The sequence below is a fragment of the Balaenoptera acutorostrata genome, chromosome 13 (genome assembly GCF_949987535.1).
Source record: "Balaenoptera acutorostrata chromosome 13, mBalAcu1.1, whole genome shotgun sequence".
In the NCBI taxonomy this organism is placed as follows: Eukaryota; Metazoa; Chordata; class Mammalia; order Artiodactyla; family Balaenopteridae; genus Balaenoptera; species Balaenoptera acutorostrata.
In genome coordinates this window covers 60921770-60942579 of record NC_080076.1, presented here as the reverse complement: position 1 = coordinate 60942579, position 20810 = coordinate 60921770, and the positions used below count along the sequence as shown (strand labels likewise).

Here is a 20810-nt window from a genome sequence, read left to right as displayed (position 1 = left end):
CCTTCTTTGATGCCCATGTGCCCAGGATCCCCTGTTAAGTGTTTGGCTGGTCTAGCCATCTGTATCTTCCCCTACTAGGAGGGCAACCTCAGCTAGCCGAACTACAGGGTTTCCCCATTTGTTTTCTACTGAGTTTACAACTTTGTCAGCATCACGGAGCATCTGTTTCCACTCTCTGCTCCAAATCAAGTCAGCCGTCCATCTCCAGCACTAAAGCTGCTGGTTTTCAGGGCTCACCCTGCCCTGGGAGCGGGGGTGAGTATGGAGTAGACCCAGGCAGAAAGCTGCTCTCTCTCTCACAGTCTGACCTGAAACCCTCGCAGCCTTTCATAAAGAAAAGCTTCCCAACTTGTTGTTTGTTGGTTATTTTCAGAATCCTGAAATGGTTGTTTTTGAAAATTTTGTTCAGTTATGTAACTGTTTTTGTCAATCTCTTTACTTACCATAGCCAGAAGTCCCACTAAAATATTTTAATTTATAAAAATATCTTGACTACCATGAAATTCTCTTTATGAGATTCTATTTCTCTTGTTCGTGATTCTGTTAACAATCCACTAATTTTACTAATAGCCCATTTTAAACATTTTCCTCGCTAATTAGCAAAGTATTGGTGTTGATGGAGACAGAGAACATTATGGTGAGTGCCCCGACCCTGGATAGTCTTCCTTATTGGAATACGCCCTGACCACCCCAAGAGATGCATCATTGATTTTAATACCAGCTGCAAATGGGTAGTTAAACCTAAGTAACACACACACACACACACACACACACACACGATGTCACATGCACCAAGTCACTGTCTTTATATTGAAGTTTCTTAAAGTTGATTTCAGATACTGTACTAGTTACCGTTTATGTTTAGAGGATGCTCATCTTGAGTCAATCAGTTTAGATCCTCGGTTTCAAGACACTCAAGTCGGGGAGGGCTCTGGAAATTGCAACCCCCAGGAGGGAACAATTGCCGCACTCACAGATATTCTGGACTGGCCAGTGGGGAACCAATCTCAGAGGTTGAAAGAAGGGCTGACATCCTCCTGTAAACAAATTAGGCTCCTAATCATGCTAGCTTGTCCAGTGTAAAGGGCAGAGGATTGGAGAGTCAGCAGGGGGAGGTCTGTGCTGAGGTGCCGACCCGAGGGGGAGGGGCAAGTATGGAAAGTGCCACTTAGGACTAAAACAGAGAGAACTCCCCGTCCACAGTCCATTGGTTGAAGAGGTGCACTTTGCTCAAAGTGGGGGACCTACATGTGAATCCTACTGCAGTGTGCAGGAGAGACAGGCTATTTGGTTTTTACTGGTTTGTTTGAAAAGAAAATGTATTAAAGAAGATGTATATGAAACGAGGACCTACTATATAGCACAGGGAACTATATTCAATATCTTATAATAACCTATAATGGAAAAGAATCTGAAAAAGAATACACACACACACACACACACATACATATATATAAAACTGAATCACTTTGCTGTACGCCTGAAACACTGTAAATCAACTATACTTCAATTTAAAAAATAAAAAGAGAAGTTGTATATAAATGTGGCCTGTTTGAGAGTCACGTATTCATGCGGTCCAGGCTGGGCTCTGATTCACTACTAATGTGTGGAAACAGACTAAATTTTCCCTATTATCATAATGAAAATATAGGGAAGAATTCAGAAAATGAAAGAAAAATAATATTAGAAATCTTAATTTAATATGATGGGGGAGGAGGGCTCAAGGGCACTGCTGTGTCCTTGACCTTCCCCAAGTCTCTCCAGCTGTTTTCCTTGCTAGGATGGGGAGACGGCCCCACCTTCTGAGAATGGCCCTGTTTTTGCTCAGAGGCTCTTTTGAAAACGCTTCCTCTCCTCTGTCACCTAGACCTGGACCATGTCCCGGAAGCTCAAAGGCAAGGTCCCAGGGCAGCCAGGGGGATGGATATCGTGCTGTCCTCTCTGGCCCACCCCACCCCCGTGTGTAAAGCCCCCTCCAGGCCTGTGTGAAAAGACAGCAGGTCAGGATACCAGCACCATCAGGACAGGACAGGCTGAAAGGGCTGGGTCTCTGCCAGCAATGGGCAGCGCAGGTACATAGCCTTCTTTAAAATTTAACATCATCGAGGCATTTCACCGTGTCTTCAGTAGCATCATTTTCAACATGGATGAACCAGCCCGTGGCAGCATCACTCGGGTAGAACAGGACTGAGGAATCAAAACACTGGTTTGCTTTAATAGATTGTCCTGGTTGATGCTCAGGTGACCTTGTTTGTATGTTACGTCTTAATTTTGGAGGCCTTGACCTTTTTTCCCTCTTTACAATAAGCCAAAAAACTTTGTTTTAACCAAAGTCCCGAATTCCCTCTAAAAATAGTTGCCAAAGGTCTCCAAAACGTAAATGCAGGATGGGGAATCTGGAGTTCTGGTTAAATAGTGACAGAAAACTCTGGAGGAAGTGTGATCTTACTCATCAGTCTGATGAACTTTGTGCCAGGGCTCGGCTGAATTGGCCAACCCCAGAGAGTTAGAGCTGGAAAAAACCCAAGAGACCATTTCATCTGCTGAAGTCAAAGCAGCAGCCCCAGGGAGCTACTTAACCAGGAAGTAGCTCAGCCCCAGCCCTGCCCTGTAGAATCAGAATCTGCATTTGGAACAAGATCTCTAGCTGATTTGATAAAAGTTTGAGAAGCTCTGCTCCAACCCTCTCTTTGCCCAGTTGAGCACAGAATGACTTTCGTAAATCTTGTGCATAGTTCAATTAGAAGGATCAAATCTGTGGATGTCAAGGGTCATTTTCTATTAATTCAACCTTAGGTCCATGTTCACTTTTCTCATAGCACCGTTTTCACGTTGTGTGTCCCTGTCACCAGGAACTAGAGCATCTTTTCCATCTTTGCCCAGATTGCGCTGTGCTTGCAGGTGGGTTTGGGGAAACGTGGAAGGTCCTGCATCTTTCCCTGTGAAACTTATACTGGATTTATTTTAGCCACTGTTGAGATTCCACTCATTCCAGGACCTAGTGTGTTCACTTCCCATGCGTGTGATGCCTTGTTCTGTTGTTATCCACGTGGGGATTAATCATATTGAACAAGGGAGTGCTGGGCACGTGGGGTGGAAAACCGATGTTTCTGTCCTCAGCCCGATATCCTTTATGTCGCTTCTCTTGTGTTTGGAAATAGTTTTGGGGGAAAGTATACACCTCCCGCTTTCCCCCTGAGAATGTGCCTGTATGGGGGATGGGCCTCTTCTGCTTTCCTTGGGACATCGGGTCATGGGGAGAGTCTGGATCACTGGCAGGGACGGCCAGCAAGCTGCTGTGACAGAGGGAAAAACTAGGTGTCTGCAGTATGACAGGGCCAAAAGAAGAGGGGTTTAAACCAGAGAGAAGGGTCCTTGTTTACAAAAGCTACCGTGAGGTCCAGTAAACTGCAGGTGAACTGCACGCTGGGGATGGAGACCTTGACGAGGGTATTTTGAGTGATTTAAAGGAGGAGAATCCCAACTGAAGTTGAATGAAGAGCCTGCGTGAGGCCAGGAACTGAAGACAGTGATCACGATTCTCATAGACATCCTTGACTTAGTAAAAGCTCTAAAAAAATAGATTATCACGTTAAGTGTACGTATCTAGATAAAGAAGCAGCCCAATCTCAGAAAAAACAATGGTACTAGAACTCAGAAAGTACAGTGTTATCAACCCCAGTGAGAATGATACCAAGATAATGTGACTCTGGACTTTTGATTGGGGTGTTTACTCTAGTTGTCAAATGTGTTTGTCTGTTGTTGGTCTCTGAGGTGGAAGATATTGCAAATGCTTTCGTGGTTTGTAAGCTGTCCCTCTCAGTATGTTCTGGAATGAATGGAGCTGTAATCCGGTGGATCCAGCCTCCTTGGGGTCATCGTCCTGGTGTTAGAGGCGGTAACGCATCGGGCGTCTCGAATGCCAGGTGATCCAATCAGAGGTCCGTGGATGCTCGTGAGGACAGTCCCTGACTGATGCTTTCACAAGGCGTATCCAGAACCAACTACGTAATTTTAAGAGCTGGTGCAAAATGAAAATGTGGGCCCCCTTGTTTACATTATGAGAAATTTCAAGACAGTGTCAACAGGGCTCTAAACCAAGGGCGACTGCACACCCATGAAGTGGCCTTGGGTACGTCCCTAAAGAGCACGCCAAAGCTTTAAAGCATAAGCAAGTAAAATTTATATAATGGAGCATAGAAGTGGCAGAAGAAGGGGGAAGAAATAACTAAGACCTTGAAGCGTTCGTAGAAAAGTTGGTGGTTTTTGGAAGCGTTTAGCTGGTTAGAAAATGTTGAATTAATTGAAGTTTTTAGGTATTTAAGCAAATGATATAAACATTGTAGACATGATAAATGATATTGATACAAGCAGAATATAACTGCATTTTCATTCAACAGAGCTGTCAATATTCCACCTAAAGGCTGCACTTGCTTTTTGATTTCCCTTTAAGCTGAGTTCCCTCCTGTAAGAATTTAGAGGAGGGAGGAGGGGCAGTGGCTTCCCAGGGTAATGGGAATAATATGAAATATTAAAATACTTACGAATGTTGAGGTGCTTTCGCGCTTTGCCTGTGTGCTATAGTGATTTCGATCCTGTAGAGCTTTTTAATTGTTGCCCTTAAATTTCAGTTTTGTGACAACAAGAGAAAACCTCTTGATGGATGAATTGTAGTTATGGTCTCTGCAACTAAACTTGGGTATTGAGTCAAAACCCACAGTGTCATCAAATATAAGCATTAAGGAACCTTTGTGGCAGGAGGAGGTGGTCTTGATAAGGTGTTATTTTCTACAGACAGTATTCAGGCCTAGGTCCTCATAGCTTGTTTATCTTACAGTGAAAACCTCTGTCTTTGTCAAGGACACCTCAAGCCCATTGCTATGGAAATGGACTCTGGCAAAACCCTTCCAAGGCCTTTTGCCCACCACCCCATCTGGGTTTTCTGAGATTAAATTTCTTTTCATCTTCCCACGTGAGAAAAAAAGTCAAGGGTGTTAAATGCCAAACTCCCAGGAGCTGGGATTTGACTTCTCTCTCAAGTTCCTGTGGGGTCTTTCTCTCTCTCTCTCCCATCTTTTTTTTTTTTTCCCACTGTGCTGGAAAGGGCCTTGGAATCTCTAGAATATTTTAAAGCTTTTTCTTTTACTAACTGCCATCAATGATTAAATTGGTTTCGTCCAAAAACCAAGTATTTGTTTTTTGGGGGCGGGGGGAGGGGCCATTCATTCTCTGTCTCAGCTGAAAGGGGTCCGCTACAGCCCACAGGGAACTCAAATCACTTTCCTTCACAAGTGCTCCCAAGTGGTAGAGTTTTGAGAAATAAAATAACTGGTAAGTTTGTAGAATTCTCATTGGAAACAGAAGCCCTGTTTGACACCAAGCAAGCAAAACTTTCATCTATTTCACCTTCAGTGTCGATGTTTTATTGTTTCAACATTCTGAAAATACTGGTATTTGATAAACAAAACAAGATCATTTAGTAATGATTAAAGTGATTTTAATTTATAATAAATAACTTGAAATAGAATGTCTTTAAATGGTGTAGTTCTGTTTGGCAAAATGTTAGTTGTAGGTTTCTTGTGGGAAAGAAACAGGAATAAGGAATCCTTTATTGTCAGAAGCCGCTGTCAATGGCTGATCAATCAGAAGTAAAAGTGGGAAAACAGTTTCATTTATAATATTTTTCAAATACACCTACTTCATAATATACATTTATAATATTTTTCAAATACACCTAAGGTAAAGGATCTGGGGAAATATGTTCAGATCATTTTTAATGGCATATTTAATATCTAACCTGGAGGTGTCCAGGCTTAAAATGGACTGTCCATTCTAATCATGGGTTTACTATCACCTCTATTAGAATCACTAGTGCCTGTAACAGCAGCTTTGGGTAAGAAGTGAGCATATGGGATTTTGAGTCAGAAAGCCCTTGGCTTGAATTCCGGGTCTACCAGCTGCCTGCTGAGGGCTTCACCCCCTTGTATTGTTTTCTGGGAAAAAAAATGTTTGAGCTAAGATGAATTGTGTCACAGCTTGTAAAGAGCCTCCTGAACATATCTTAGGGGTTGGGATGCATTACTGTAAGTAATTTCAGTTTAAACGTTCCTCTGTCTCTACCCCTCTCTCCTTTCATGTGTGGCCCTCAGCATCCACAGAGAGTGTGCCCTGAAAATACGCTCGTGTGCCAAATGTGGGAAATCAGATGATAACCTGCATCTCATGAGGGTGATTGTATTCCCTGGGAGAGAGGGAAAGTTTTCATTAGTTTCCTCAAGGCATCTTGTCTTCTGGTCCCGCAACCTGGCTGGCATTAAGGACTCATTTTCCACTTAGGGCCCCTGAGCTGGAGGCAGCTGCTTCTCCAGGCTGCCTGGTCAGGTGGCTGAGGACTTCACCTGAGCAGGGCATTAACTCCTGCCTTGGTCCAAGCCCCCCTCACCTTCACAATCCACCTGGATCAAAACGTCAGAGGCTGCCCTTGTCCAGGGATGAGCTAGGTTCCTGGCAGAGGAGGTGGGAAAGCAGACTTACAGAGTCACCTACGCCATGAACTCCTGGCTCCCAGCACTTTGACCAAAGTGCTTTCCCTGCCTGGGTTCTTGACCTTTTGGTGCCAGTGGACCCCTTTGACAAAGCTCACAGACCTATTCTCAGCATGTTTTTAATGCAAGGAGAATACAAAGAAAGCCAAATGTATTAAACGATAGTGCTACCCTTGCATGGCTAGTCCCTTCTCATTTTTGAGGCAGCTGCTCAAATGTCACCCCAGAGATGCCTTCCCTGTCAGCTTACAGAAAAATGAGGGGGAGATCGCTGTTTACAAATGTACGTTTAACTCGGATCCAACTACACAGAGTTGCAAAGGCAACAACAGAAAGAATAATAAGAAGGAAAAGAGGAGAGGGAGGGCCGGAGGGTGGGATGGGATGAGTGAGTCGGGGGAGCGCCCCTGCTCAGCCTTCTGTGCAGGGACCCCCTGCCTTGGAGGAGGGTGGGGTGACCCGAGGGGCTGAGTTTCCTCCACGCCTCTTTCGTGATGCACAGCTTTCTGGGCTGCATGGTCCTTCTCTATAAAGGTAGATCCTTTTCGTACTTGGTGACCCTTAAATGCAAACCAACTACTTCATCTAAAATTTAATCAGAGATACAGAGACTTCAATAGATGAAATATAACCAGGAAAGTCTAATTATATTTGTATTAGTGATATCCACTGATAATATGAAAATAATCATAGCAATTATTTATTGAGCACTTCATACATTGTATTAGGCCCTTTATGACACAATCTCATTTAATGCTTATAAATATTCCTGGGCATAGTGCTTCTCATTACACAGACAAGGAGCCTGAGAGGGGAAGCCCTCAGCAGGCAACTGGTAGACCCGGAATTCAAGCCAAGGGCTTTCTGACTCAAAATCCCGCATGCTCACTTCTTACCCAAAGGTGCTGTTACAGGCACTAGTGATTCTAATAGAGGTGATAGTAAACCCATGATTAGAATGGACAGTCCATTTTAAGCCTGGACACCTCCAGGTTAGATATTAAATATGCCATTAAAAATGATCTGAACATATTTTCCCAGATCCTTTACCTTAGAATTACAAATCATTTTCTTTTCAGAATATCACAATGACTCTGAGTATGGATTAGACAAATATAACATTTGGTAGAACCCCCCCAAATTTTTTTTTCCAAAAAAGAAAAAAAAAAACTCATTAGAAAAAACTCATGCTTCTCTTACACCCAAAATGCATTTAGGCCACGAACGGTTGGCCCCAAATCATTTGAGAAATATCGATAAAGAAATTGCTGCAGTGAGCCTTGCACCTTGGCGCTAGTCAGTATTTTAGATACCCTATTTTTCAGATAGCAAAAATATTTTTTGCTGGAAAAAAGCCCAGAAACTTTTAAAAACGAATTATTCAACATGGAAAGTATCTCAGCTAAAAACTGCGCTAATCATGTGTAGTAGCATTTTTTGCCCTCAGTTTCATGGTAGTTTTCACCTACTGTTAATGAGGGAGTTTCCAGTAGATGAAAGTGGTCCTAAAATGCATTTAAGAAGGCCAAGTGGACCCAGACTGTGAATAAAGGGGTTTAAAAAAGAAAAGAAACTACTGGTGAGTGAGAAGGAATTTATTTCATGCTCGATGGAGTTTGGTGTCATGAAGTCTTTAGCTACTGGTTAAGTATAGGGGTGGAAAAATGATTCCATTGTGTGTCCCGAATGGGGGCAAAAGTACAAATCACAGTTAACACTAACTAAAGTAAATAATGTCTCTCAACAAAAATGTATAGTCGTCTAATATATTAAATGCACAGCCAAGTGATGGGAAATTGTGTCACATGTGCCTGCTGCAGACTTCGTTCTGCCTTTGATTTTTATGAGTAAAGCCAAACTTTTGTTCTTGGCAGGTTCTTGATCCCAGTGCCCTTTCTGACCCTTTGATTTCCTATTTCTCCTCCCACCTGAAGCTCATGTTAGTTGCCCTTTATTGAAATATTTCAGTAGTCTTTGAAAAGATTCAGCAACCTGAGGAATTTTTAAAAAATCTTCTTCAAACATGCTTCCTCCAGTACAAATTTCCAACTTTCTTTCATATTCTAGCAGCTGTGGTCATATGCAACAAGGAATAATAATTATTCTAGAACTATGAAGTGAGAGTAAATGTAATAGGTAAGGAATAATTTTTAGTGAATATTTGTTTTTCCAAATATGAGCTTATCTGAGAAGAAAGATTTAGTTTTAGTGGAAGGCAACCCTATAGATTTTAGAAATTAGTCAGTTCAAGATGTTTCTATACAACCATGCTAACGAAGGGACTTATCTTTCTTTTTATTAAAAGTGTTTTTGGAATACCAGCCAGGTAAGGAAGTGTGGAAGTGCTTTAAAACCTGTCTAGTGTAAGACCTACCTGATTCCTACAATCGAGATATTATTCACCAAAGTTATGTTATGTTGATGTTCACAAGGTTTAAACTTCTTTTTCTCAGTGACTCAGAGCACAGGCTCCTGAATAGAGAGGCAGGTGCCCTCCTGGCCCCTGCCCCCTTCACCTTCCGCCCTTGCAGGTCGGGGTGATGGGAGCCCCAGGCAGGAAGTGGGCTGTTCTCTTGATGTCCAGCAACTGGAGGGGGAGAAAAAAAGAGAAAGTGGGAACATTTTTTTAGTTAACTGGTAAAGGATTTGTTGATAGAGAAATGCATTGTTAAATTAGTTCCTGTGACCTTTTTTCTTCTCCTTGCTTGGCTAGTCTGTGAGAAGGGAAGGGGTAGAGTTGATTGCACTGCAAATCGAAATGCATAGACGTGATCCAGAGCCCGGAAAACACCACTGCAGCTATTTGGATGTAACACCACAGTTATTAAAACTAATATTTACCTCGGTACCAAACAGAATAAATATCAGCTCCTCCCCCCATGTAAGTACCACTCCCAAGAATTACATGTCGCTTTAGGAACTAGATCATTGCATAAAATGTAAGTGTCTAACTACTGGTTGAGAAAAATAATAATTTGGGGACCTGCATAATTAAATGTAAAGGTGCATCTATTTTTTCATAAAGCCTTTTTAATTAACAAAGAAATCCCTTTAAAAGAATATGATAAAAATGACCAACTTTAAGTTAAAAACAAAAAAATATACAACATATTAAAACTTTATATGATGTAAGTCTGTGTTATGTTTCAAAATTAAGTGGAACGCTCTAGAATACAATATTCCATAATTATTTTCTATTGAGAGGCTAAGGATCTATTGATTTGAGTAGGGCCATTCTCCTAGGATAGAACTGCTAATAGGTAGCTCTGTTTTATGTGGAAAGTCTTTGGAAGACTACCTAATAAGTTATTTTTTTTCTATTTATATTCCTTTTTATTTTGACTGAACCATAAGTTATTTTTTTAATAGATGCATGGTGAGTTTTTTTTTAATATAGCAACTCATAAAAATAACCATTTTTATTTTATAATTTAAATTATTAAAATATTTGTAATAGAAAAGGTTGGGAATTCCCTGGCGGTCCAGTGGTTAGGACTCCGCGTTCTCACTGCTGAGGGCTTGGGTTCAACTGCTGGTTGGGGAACTAAGATCCCACATCCCACAAGCCATGAGGCGTGGCCAAAGGAAAAGAAAAAAAGAAAAGGTCGTTGAAAATATTAAGCACTACCTAAAAAATAAAAATTAAATACATGAATTCCTTCTAGATTACTAAAATTATATTGTGCTTTTTCAAATTTCACTGGAAAAGAAATATTTTAGAAATAATATTGACTCTATGCCCTTTATAAAGAAAAGTTTATCTTCTGTGATCTTGAGTCAAGTTCTGGTAAATTAGAGGAAGCCCACTTAACTGAAACCCCTCCTCCTCACACTACCTGAGTTCACAACATCCATTCGTGAAGAAGCCCTCTTCTGTATCACTTGCCCCATCCTTTCTAGAACTTTATAGAATCTTCACTGCTATGATCCTCTTTACCAAGATAAAGTCAAATCTCTGAAGAACCTAATGTAGTTATTTTTCTCACAGTCATCCAAAGGTTGTTTTCTGAAGAGTTTGGATCAGCTGCTTAAAGATAAAAATCTCTGGAGACAAAGAGATTATACAAAGACAGAGATTCATACTGACTTGAAGAGAATTTTGAAAACTGGATCTTTGTGTTCTAATGTTTTCTTCACCAAAGCAAACAGGGAGTAAAGAAAAGCAAAGAGAGAGAAATCCTAGATAATCATAGGAAAGACCTCGTAAGTGCTAGAAGAGGCACCTGGAACAAAGTGAACACAGGATGGATGTCCTAAGTGAAAGTTGCTTGAATTTCAGTGGCAAATACGGGTTTTGGGTCATTTGAACCTTGTCTTAAAACCTACTTTCCCAACATTTTATTATGAACATTTTCAATCAGAAAAGTGGAAAGAACTGTACAGTGAATATCTATGCTCCTACCTAGATTCTGCAACGAACGTTTACCGACTCTCTTCCTCACCTGTCTGTCCATGTATCCATCTCTACCCTTCAATCCAGCTTAATTTTTTGATGCATTTCCAAGTGAGGTAAAGACCTAAGTATACTTTGCTCCTAAACTGTTCAGCATTTGCATCAATATTTTTTTGACTCTTTTAAAAAAAAATTTTTTTTATGACTTTTTTATTTTTTGAGGTCACATCAACCTATAGCGGAATACATCAATCTACCCAAACCTTGTGCATTCTGTGAGTTTTCACACCTGCGTGTGCCTGTGCAATGCAAACCTTTATCAGGTAGAGAATGGAGCCCAACCCCACAAAGTTCCCTCCAGTCTCTTCATGGTTAGTCCCCATCCTTTGCAACTGCTGTTCGGTTTTTCCTATAGATGAGCTTTGCTTGTCCTAGAATTTCATGTAAATGAAATTGACATATATACTGCTTTCCTGTAGGGCTCCCTCCACTCAGCATGTGAACTTACCATCTTTTTATTTCTTTTTTTTTCTATTTATTATTTTATTATTTTATTTTTTAAAATTAAATTTTTTTTTGTTGGCCGCACTGCGCGGCTTGTGGGATCTCAGTTCCCCAACCAGGGATTGTACCCGGGCCATGGCTGTAAAAATGCCAAGTCCTAACTACTAGGCCACCAGGGAACTCCCCTCTTTCCTTTTTTTTTTTTTTTTAATTGAAGTATAGTTGATTTACAATGTTTCAGGTGTAAAGTGGTTCAGTTATATATATAGATATATTCTTTTTCAGATTCTTTTCCATTATAAGTTATTATACGATATTGAGTAGAGTTCCCTGTGCTATACAGTAGGTCCTCGTTGTTTCTCTGTTTTATACACAGTAGTGTGTATCTGTTAATCCCAAATTCCTAATTCATCCCTCTCCCCTCCTTTCCCCTTTGGTAACTGTTAAGTTTGCCATCTCCTTCTGATTTGCTTGCAAAGTGAGATGAAGTGATCTGACCTTTTGGTTTCAAGTGGCGGAGCTGATCTGGTGCCTTTTGACTTTCAGGGCTGTTCCCTGCCATTCTCAACCTTGCCAGCAATGCCCACATCAGCACCAACGCGACCTGCGGGGAGAAGGGGCCAGAGACCTACTGCAAGCTGGTGGAGCACGTGCCCAGGAGGGCCATGCGCAACGCCCAGTGCCGGCTCTGCGACGGCAGCAGTGCCAACCCCAAAGGCAAGTGGCGCCCCCTTCGGGAGGACCCGTGGGAATGTACACCTTCCGAACCGACTACTGGGGACTTGTGTTAGGGAGCTGCAGACCTGCGTTCTCCTCACCGCTGTCCATTTCCACTGATTTTACAGCTTAGAAGTTAAAAAACTTAAACCAGAAGCTGAGAGCGTTGCGTGTTTTTGTTTTCTTTCAACAGAACGCCATCCCATATCAAATGCCATCGATGGCACGAATAACTGGTGGCAGAGTCCCAGCATCCAAAACGGGAGAGAGTACCACTGGGTCACAATCACTCTGGACTTGAGACAGGTGGGTAAGGCCAGAGCCACTGCAGGATGCCTGTGGGTTGCTGGGTGGTAATCTCATGAGCTTCCGGAAAGTCCACTTGTTTCTTAATATGTTTACATTCTGGTCTCACTGTTTTTCTACCCGGTGGATTTAAGTTGAGACACAGAAGTTGGTACCGTTTCTTGTCACGTTTATCATGCCCGGGTATCCTTGGGGAGATGAGTGGAGTGTTTCCACGTGGTTTGATGTTCTTAGAAGCTATGTTGGGACGCTGATCATCCATCCGTCCAGGATGCCATGCCAGGCGGTACCCAGGTGTCCACGCACACTGCAGGTGGGGTCACAAAACACATGCATGTCCGGCCTTTTGAGCTTGTTATCTTGCTGTTATCGCTATGCAGCTGTTGTAAAAGGGTTCTACGTAGAAAACAAAGCTTGGAAAAAAAAGAAGATAGTCTTAAACCTCTGGACACTGCCTCACCCCTGTCACACTGTCTGCGAGGGCTGTGCGTACCTAGGGTTGTCCATTACTGCTGTGAGCAAGCCTTCAGCACGAGCTGGGAAAGGCAGGGTTTAAAAATGGCTCAGACCCCACTTGCATCCCCTTGCTTTGCTTTAAGACCACATAGGAGAATGGAGAGAAATATGATATGGGCTCTGGCTGCTCCAAATATTTCTGGGGAAGGGAAGGAGAAGGAAAGAAATCTGAGTGGAAAGGATGAAAAAGAAAGGTGGCAGCTATTGTCAAATTTCTGATTTCAGTTCTCCAGAAAAGTGATGGCATAGCCTCCTTATTTATGTCCATTCCGTTTCTCTTGGGTTAGAACTCATCACTGTCGTGTGAAATATCCTTGAAAGAGACAACTAGTTGAAATGTGCACTGTAGGATTGAAATAGGAATTTTGGAGATCTCACGATGAAGAGTCATAATTCTTTGAATTAGTGATCATGAAAAAATATGCAGGATTTTAAGTAGAAAACAAGACAATACTGTGTCTGTTCATGTACAAGGAACTTTTGAGCTCTAATCGTAACAGTAAATGAGGTAGTAAAATGTGAAGTTCAGGAGACATTTTTAAAGTTCAGGTTCATAGTATCAACGTAAGTGAAATAATACTTCTGGGTGTTTCCAGCCACGAATCCTGAATTAATATGTCATGCCTTTGTATTTTCAAATCTGTCTGAAGGAAAAGAGAAAAAAGCCCCTTTTTGCCCTGGTTTTTGTTTTTGTTTCAGTGGTAAGGTTGCTTCTGCAGGAAATGTTGGTTTTCTCATCATCTTTTCAATGTATTTTCCTTCTTTAAGGGAAAAACTACAACATTTTCATCATTACAAATGCAATACTACCTGAGTTTGGCCAAATTAACAGCTGGACATTTTACAAATAGACTTCAAATCCATGTTCAACTGTTGTTTATCTTGCAATTTGTCAATTTCGACTTCTCCTAACAGTTTGCTGTAAGTTGGACTGAATCAGCTTGAGGAATTCGGGGGCCTCAGTTTTAGGTCTTTAAGGCATATTCAAACACAAGCATAGATACAGAGTTATAGGCTTCTAAGTACTTTCTAGTGTTTTTATTTTTATTTATTTTTTTTAATTTATTTTTTTTTAAATTATTTATTTATTTTCATTTATTTATTTATGGCTGTGCTGGGTCTTCGTTTCTGTGCGAGGGCTTTCTCTAGTTGTGGCAAGCGGGGGCCACTCTTCATCGCGGTGCGCGGGCCTCTCACTATCGCGGCCTCTCTTGTTGCGGAGCACAGGCTCCAGACGCGCAGGCTCAGTAATTGTGGCTCACGGGCCTAGTTGCTCTGCGGCATGTGGGATCTTCCCAGACCAGGGCTTGAACCCGTGTCCCCTGCATTGGCAGGCAGACTCTCAACCACTGCGCCACCAGGGAAGCCCCTTTCTAGTGTTTTTAGATAAGCTTCTAAATTGAGATTATTTAAAATAACAGAATACTCAGAATTTTCTTTACCTTTTACACAACGTAAAGTTTCTACTGTGCTTTCAGTTAAAAAAAAGTGCAATATGATTATCGCTGAGCAAACCTTTCTCAGATATATTTATTTATTGAGCGTTTTTATTGTGAACATTTTTGAATATGTAGAAAACAGTGTTATTGTGACACACACATACCCACCCCTGAGATTCAGGAATTTTTAAGCAGTTTGCCACATTTGTTTCATCTTGGGAACACTTTCCAAGTGAATTGCAGTCATGGTGACATTGGACCAATACAAGATTTTTTGTATCTTCAGAAAATAGGACATTTGTTCTGAATAGGCACCAGGCCATTAGCTAACAAAACTAACAGTAATTTCCTAGCAACTATTTCTCCACCCATATCCAATTGTCCCAATTTAGCCACCAATGTCTTTTATAGCTTTTATTTTTCTTTTTCAAACCAGGATCAGTAAGGAACACCATTGCATTTGATGCCTGTTATGTGCTTGTTAAATCTCTTCTAATCTGAATTGTCCTCTCTTACTTTTTTAAAAATGATATTCAATTTTTGAATAGATGAGGCCAGTTGTCTTGTAGAATATCCCACATTCTGGATTTGTCTGGTGGTTTCATTGTGATTTTGTTAACATGTTCCTTTATGCCCTCTATTTCTTATGAACTAAACTCAGCTCTAAAGTCTTGATTACTTTCCAGTTAAATATTTTTGGCCGGAACCCACCGTTGGCAATCCTGGCTGCTCTGTTGCATCCAGAGCTGATTGTCCCATGAGGAGTGAGGCTATATTTGGGTCCTGCTTAGGTATTGACAGCCGGTTTGCTCCCTTCCTCCTCATCTCGTCCTTGTTTCCTGGGCCTCATTGACACTCAGCTCTAGAACGTGGTTATACCTTCTGATGACTTTTCTGTCGTCAAAAGTATGCGTGTTTCCCTGTCAGGCCAGCCATTCACCAGCTGCTAGTTAATTTCTAGATTGTACAGCCCATGAGGGCAGAGACCACATCTGTTTGCTTCCTCCTTTCTTCTTCCTCTTCCCTTTTCCTTCCCTGTTAACGTTTATGGAGGCTTGACTTCACGCCCAGACATTGGCACAGGTGAGGCAGTGAGTGTGTAATTGCACTGTGAATCAGTGCTTTATTTTCACACTCCCCTCCTTTTTTTGGTTCACAGCCTGATTAAAAGATGACCATCAACTAATAACCCATTGACTGCTTTGTTTCACTCCTATAAAAATGTAAACTCTGAAGTACAGGTTTCTAAAGTAAAATTAGGCAGACCTCAGTGTTATCAGAAATCAACAATTTCATGTTGTAAATGTGTTCATGTAACTTAATAAATATGTCAGCCCCTGAGGTTTTATGACCAGATCAGTCAGCTTCGTTCTGTTTTGGCAAATGCCAAAGACATTGATACCATTCTTCGTTCTCTAGTTGATGACAGCTGTAGAAATGATGGCATTTTAGCCTCTGTATATAATGTTTGGTTACCTGAAAGATAAACTAAAGAAAAGATAAAAAGTGGTGTTATCAGAAAGTCCATAAACGTTGTGTGGTTTGCAATAAGATTTAACTACGGAGTGTTTGCTTTAGTAACACGTTACAAGAGGAACGATTAGATTTATTTCTTTACTTCTTTAAAATAATGCCTGCTATTCATTTCTTGCATCGATTCACCATATTTTAGAATTTACCCTGATATCTAGCAGTGTCTTACTTAAAAAGAAAACAAGCTGTGGGAATTGAATGAGTGCGGTAGTTTTGTTTTAAGAAAAAAGATAAAACTGACGCGTCACTTTAACAAATGTAAAACTAACATATACATGGGTGGTGTCCAGTCATAAACTATTGCTCACTGTTCAATGACTTAAGGGTTTATTCTTTAGCATGATACCATGGACATGAGCCCAGGATCTCTTGTGATAACTTAACATTTTAAAGAAATCATTCTGAGAGAGTGAGCATACACCTTTGATAGATCTTGAATTTTTTGATTGTCAACATTCTTTTAGTTGTTAATTATATCAAACTGTATATATTCTATTAAATATATTAAAATGTATTCCTATGATAGAGTTTCTCAACTTAAGAACTCAAGGATTTCCAGTTTGAGATACTCTAAGTTAAGACACTGGGCAGATAAAAAGATGTTCAACATCTTTCATCATCAGAGAAAAGAAAATCCACAATGAGATACCACTTTACACCCATTAACATGGCTGTGATCAAAAAACAGAAAATAAAGGTTGGTGAGGGTGTGGAGAGATTGGAACCCTCGTGCATTGCTGGTTGGGAATGTAAAATGGTGCAACACTATGGAAAACAGTATGGTGGCTTCTCAAAAAGTTAAACAGAATTTCCATATGATCCAGCAATTCCACTTCTAGCTATATCCCCAAAGGAATTGAAAGCAGGAATTCAAAATGATATTTGCACACCCATGTGTTATAGTAGCCTATTCACAGCAGTTGAAAGGTGGAAGGAGCCAAGTATCCATCAACAGTGAATCGATAAACGAAATGTGGTCTGTACATAGAATGGATTATTTTGCCTTAAAAAGGAAGCAAATTGTGATATATGAACAACGTGGATGAACCTGGAAAATGTGTTAAGTGAAATGAGCCAGACACAAGAGGACAAACACTGTATGATTCCACTTACATGCAGTCCGTAGAATAGTCATATCTATGGAGGCAGAAAGCGCCAGATGCTGAGCAGAGGGGGATGGGGAGTGAGTGTTAATGGGTGCAGAGTTTCAGTTTGGGAAGATAATGAGGTTCTGGAAACGGATGGTGGTGATGGTTGCACAACAATGTGAACGTACCTAATGCCACTGAATTGTGCACTTAAAATGGCTGGAATGGTCATTTTAATGTTATATGTATTTTACCACAATTAAAAAATGTTAAAATACTGTGAAATACATGCTGTTTTCTATCAGCCAGGGTCCAATCAGGAAAACAGAAACCACAGCAGTTATTTAAAGGGACATGTCTAGTAGGAGGAACTGGTTAATTGGCATGAGAGAACTGGGAAAGAGAGTGCCTGGCTAACTCAGAGTTAACCCCTGAGGAGGAACTGAGGGAGGCGATGGGGGTTACTCACAGCTAGAGGCTTGCAGGAGAGTACCCTACCTCTGAGCTGCGGTGAGGAGGCTCACGTGGGGAGTTCCGGAAAGCCAAAGACGGGGCCCAACTGCTGCTGGGCGAAGGACACTGACCGGAGCAGCAAGTAGACAGAGGGGAAAAAATCCTACCTCCCTCCTCCAGCCTCCCTGCCTCCCTCCTCCAGCCTCCCTGCCTCCAGCCTCCCAGTCTCCCTCCTCCAGCCTCCCTGCCTCCCTGCTCTGGCCTCCCTGCCTCCCTCCTCCATCCTCCCTGCCTCCCTCCTCCAGCCTCCCTGCCTCCAGCCTCCCAGTCTCCCTCCTTCAGCCTCCCTGCCTCCCTCCTCTGTCCTCCCTGCCTCCCTCCTCCAGCCTCCCTGCCTCCCTCCTCCAGCCTCCCTGCCTCCAGCCTCCCAGTCTCTCTCCTCCAGCCTCCCTCCTCCAGCCTCCCTGCCTCCAACCTCCCAGTCTCCCTCCTCCAGCCTCCCTGCCTCCCTCCTCTGGCCTCCCTGCCTCCCACTAGTGCCTTCAAACTCCGAGAAGCAGAGTACAGCAGGTGGATTTGCAGTCACTTTGCCACCAGCAGTAATACTGTCATCTCAGTAGGTGATCACTGTGCCAGGGCAGTGACATGAACACAGATCGGCAGCCTTGAAATCCTGGGTCAGAATTTTGTTATACAGTGGTCAGCCAGATTCTGAATATGCTTTTGTAAGTTTTTAGATTAACTTCGGAATGAAAATGCAAAATTCATAATCCTCATGGCGAAATCATGGACTGCCTTCTAATACGTGGACAGACTAGGTGTCCTGGGATCTCATCTGAGAGGCTACCGTAGGTGACACTGTGACTTTAAGGACAGTGGTGGGGGAAGTGGAAGGAGTTCTGTTTATTTCTGTATGTATTTATTTATTATTCCTTTCTGGTCGTGTGGCATTGTGGCGGAGATGTGTCAAGGGTGGTTGGGTGCTATGCTTTCGGACAACTTACAAAGTAAAATGCAACACTTACTCTATATAAAATGGATAAACAACAAGGACCTACTGTATAGCACAGGAAACTATATTCAATGTCTTGTAATAACTTAATGGAAAAGAATCTGAAAAAGAATATACATATAAAACTGAACCACGTTGCTCTATACCTGAAACTGATACAACATTGTAAATCAACTGTACTTCCATTTAAAAAAAAAAGAATGAAGGAGGGTTCCTGGTTGAGCACCTGACAAATTCCTTATAAAAAATATGAGTTTCCTTTCCCCCGTCACACTGGTAGTCCGCAAGTGACTTAGGAGTCCTAAAAATCTTCAGGTATCACCTGGGAAACATTAAACAAGATACAGTCTAATTAGAGTTAGCTAATAGGGTTAGCTAAGAAGTGCAATTATGCAGATTTCCAGAAAATAAACTCATAAGTCAATAATTCTTGTTTTTTTCTTAATTAGGGAAGTAATATAGGCTCACTGTAGAAAAATTGGAAGGTACAGATAAGTGTAAAGAGATGGAAAAACCTGTCATCCCTTCACTCTGACACGACCACCAGTAACATCAGTGTACTTGCTTTTAGACTTTTGCATGCATGTCTATGTATTTAAATTAATAATGCAGTCGTAGGGCTGCCGTTTATTCCATACTCCTGCAGGCCAGGCTTTCTGCAGAACCCTTGCTCTGGACTAGCTCATGGGACCCTCGTAATCACACTATGAGTTTGGTTCTGCATTATCTCCTTTTGACAAATGGCAGAACTGAGCATTAGTTGAAGTAATTCAAGGGTAGAACTCATCCCTGTCTGCATTCTTGAACGATATCATCCTTCCAGCTGAGGTTTGTGACAAATATGTTTGTGTCCTGATGTTTTATTTAACTTTATAGCATGATCATTTCCCAAGATAACTAAAATCATTATTAATAATTTTAAAGCTGCGTTAACATCCTACTCTATGGCTTACCCATGATTTGCATAATAGCTCCCACGCCTGACATGTTGGTTGCCTTTCTGTTATGGGTAATAACTTGAGGTTTCAGTGAAAAAGGATTGCATGCCAGTGAAGGAGTGCAGTGCATACAAATCATTTTCAAGGCTCATATGGCAAGTTTCTGGTTAGTTTTGAGTATCCCTTTCAAAAGAAATGTTCATTGCCTGTTGTGTATAGGAATCTATACATATATTCATATATATTGTGTATATGTATAGGAATCTATATATAATATATAGAATTTAGTATTATAGTATATAGAATATATACAGTATGTTATCTACGTAGCATATAGAATCTACATATGTATATGAACACTCAACCTATATATTGTGTATTCATATACTATGCATATGTGTGTCTATATACATATATATAGGTATCTATATAGGTATAGGTTATAGACTCTACAGCATTTTTTTCTCATCCATATTACTTCATCTCCAACAATCCTGGAGAGGAGATGGCCCCCTCTTTGCAGGTGAGGAAGTGGCAGCGCAGAGTGGTCCACTGGCTTGCCCAGTGTCACATGGCTGTACCTGCTGCAACTGGGGCTGGACACCACGACTTCTGGTTCCTTCCACACCACCCACACAGTGTCACCTCATTTGTTCCTGGTCTCCCATCATTGTTTCTCTTTGTGTTACGATTTCCTGGGGAGGCTGGCAGGAGCTCTGACAATTTCCTCCTGATTTGGGAGTGTCTGGGTTCTTCCTAAACCCCTGTTTTCTTTGTCACTCAGCGGGGTCCTCTCCCCTGGGAATGGGGCAGAGTATCAACGCTTCTCTCATGGTCAATCTGGGTGCTCTCTAACACGTGATTTTTGGCCAAGAAGCAGCAAAATGAATCAATGTTTAGTAATCTCCTTTCAAAATGTTTAAACCTGGGCAAAATGTTCACTGGGAGTGGTCAGATTTGTGAGTAAAAATGTGTAATGTCCCCTTAGAAGGCAAAGTGTGTTTCGTAAAAAAGGAAACGTTTCCTATGGCATTGAAAATAAAGGCTGCTTTTTTGAAGCAGTGCTTTATACTCTGTGTAGGTTTAATTAGGAAGTAACACTTTGCTGTGGGCACATAATCACAGAAGGGCCTTTGTTTTATGCAAACCTTTAGACAAGAGCTGCTTGTTTGCTGGGTTTTATAAAACCTCATTAATCTGGACGTGTGCTGTTGTTTTTTTTCCCCAAAAAATGTCTGAAAAATTGGCCAGAGCTGGATTGAGGTTTATTATTGTATCATCCAAATGTAAAGTGTTTGCTAAGCACATTGGCACGGTAAATAAAAAAAGAACAGGCAAATTTCACATTCTTAAGGCAGAAAATCTT

The 20810-nt window shown here is 41.4% G+C and overlaps 1 protein-coding gene across 1 annotated transcript in view; it reads left to right on the top strand.

The window, feature by feature from the left end:
* The window catches only part of LAMA1 (laminin subunit alpha 1), a 149897-nt gene that overhangs the window by 10648 nt on the left and 118439 nt on the right, over nucleotides 1-20810 (top strand). Inside the window, exons 2-3 of the mRNA XM_057527375.1 lie at nucleotides 11989-12159; nucleotides 12353-12465. Of these exons, the coding sequence (XP_057383358.1) occupies nucleotides 12108-12159; nucleotides 12353-12465 (165 nt within the window). The 5' untranslated portion in view covers nucleotides 11989-12107. The remainder of the gene's footprint in view (nucleotides 1-11988; nucleotides 12160-12352; nucleotides 12466-20810) is intronic.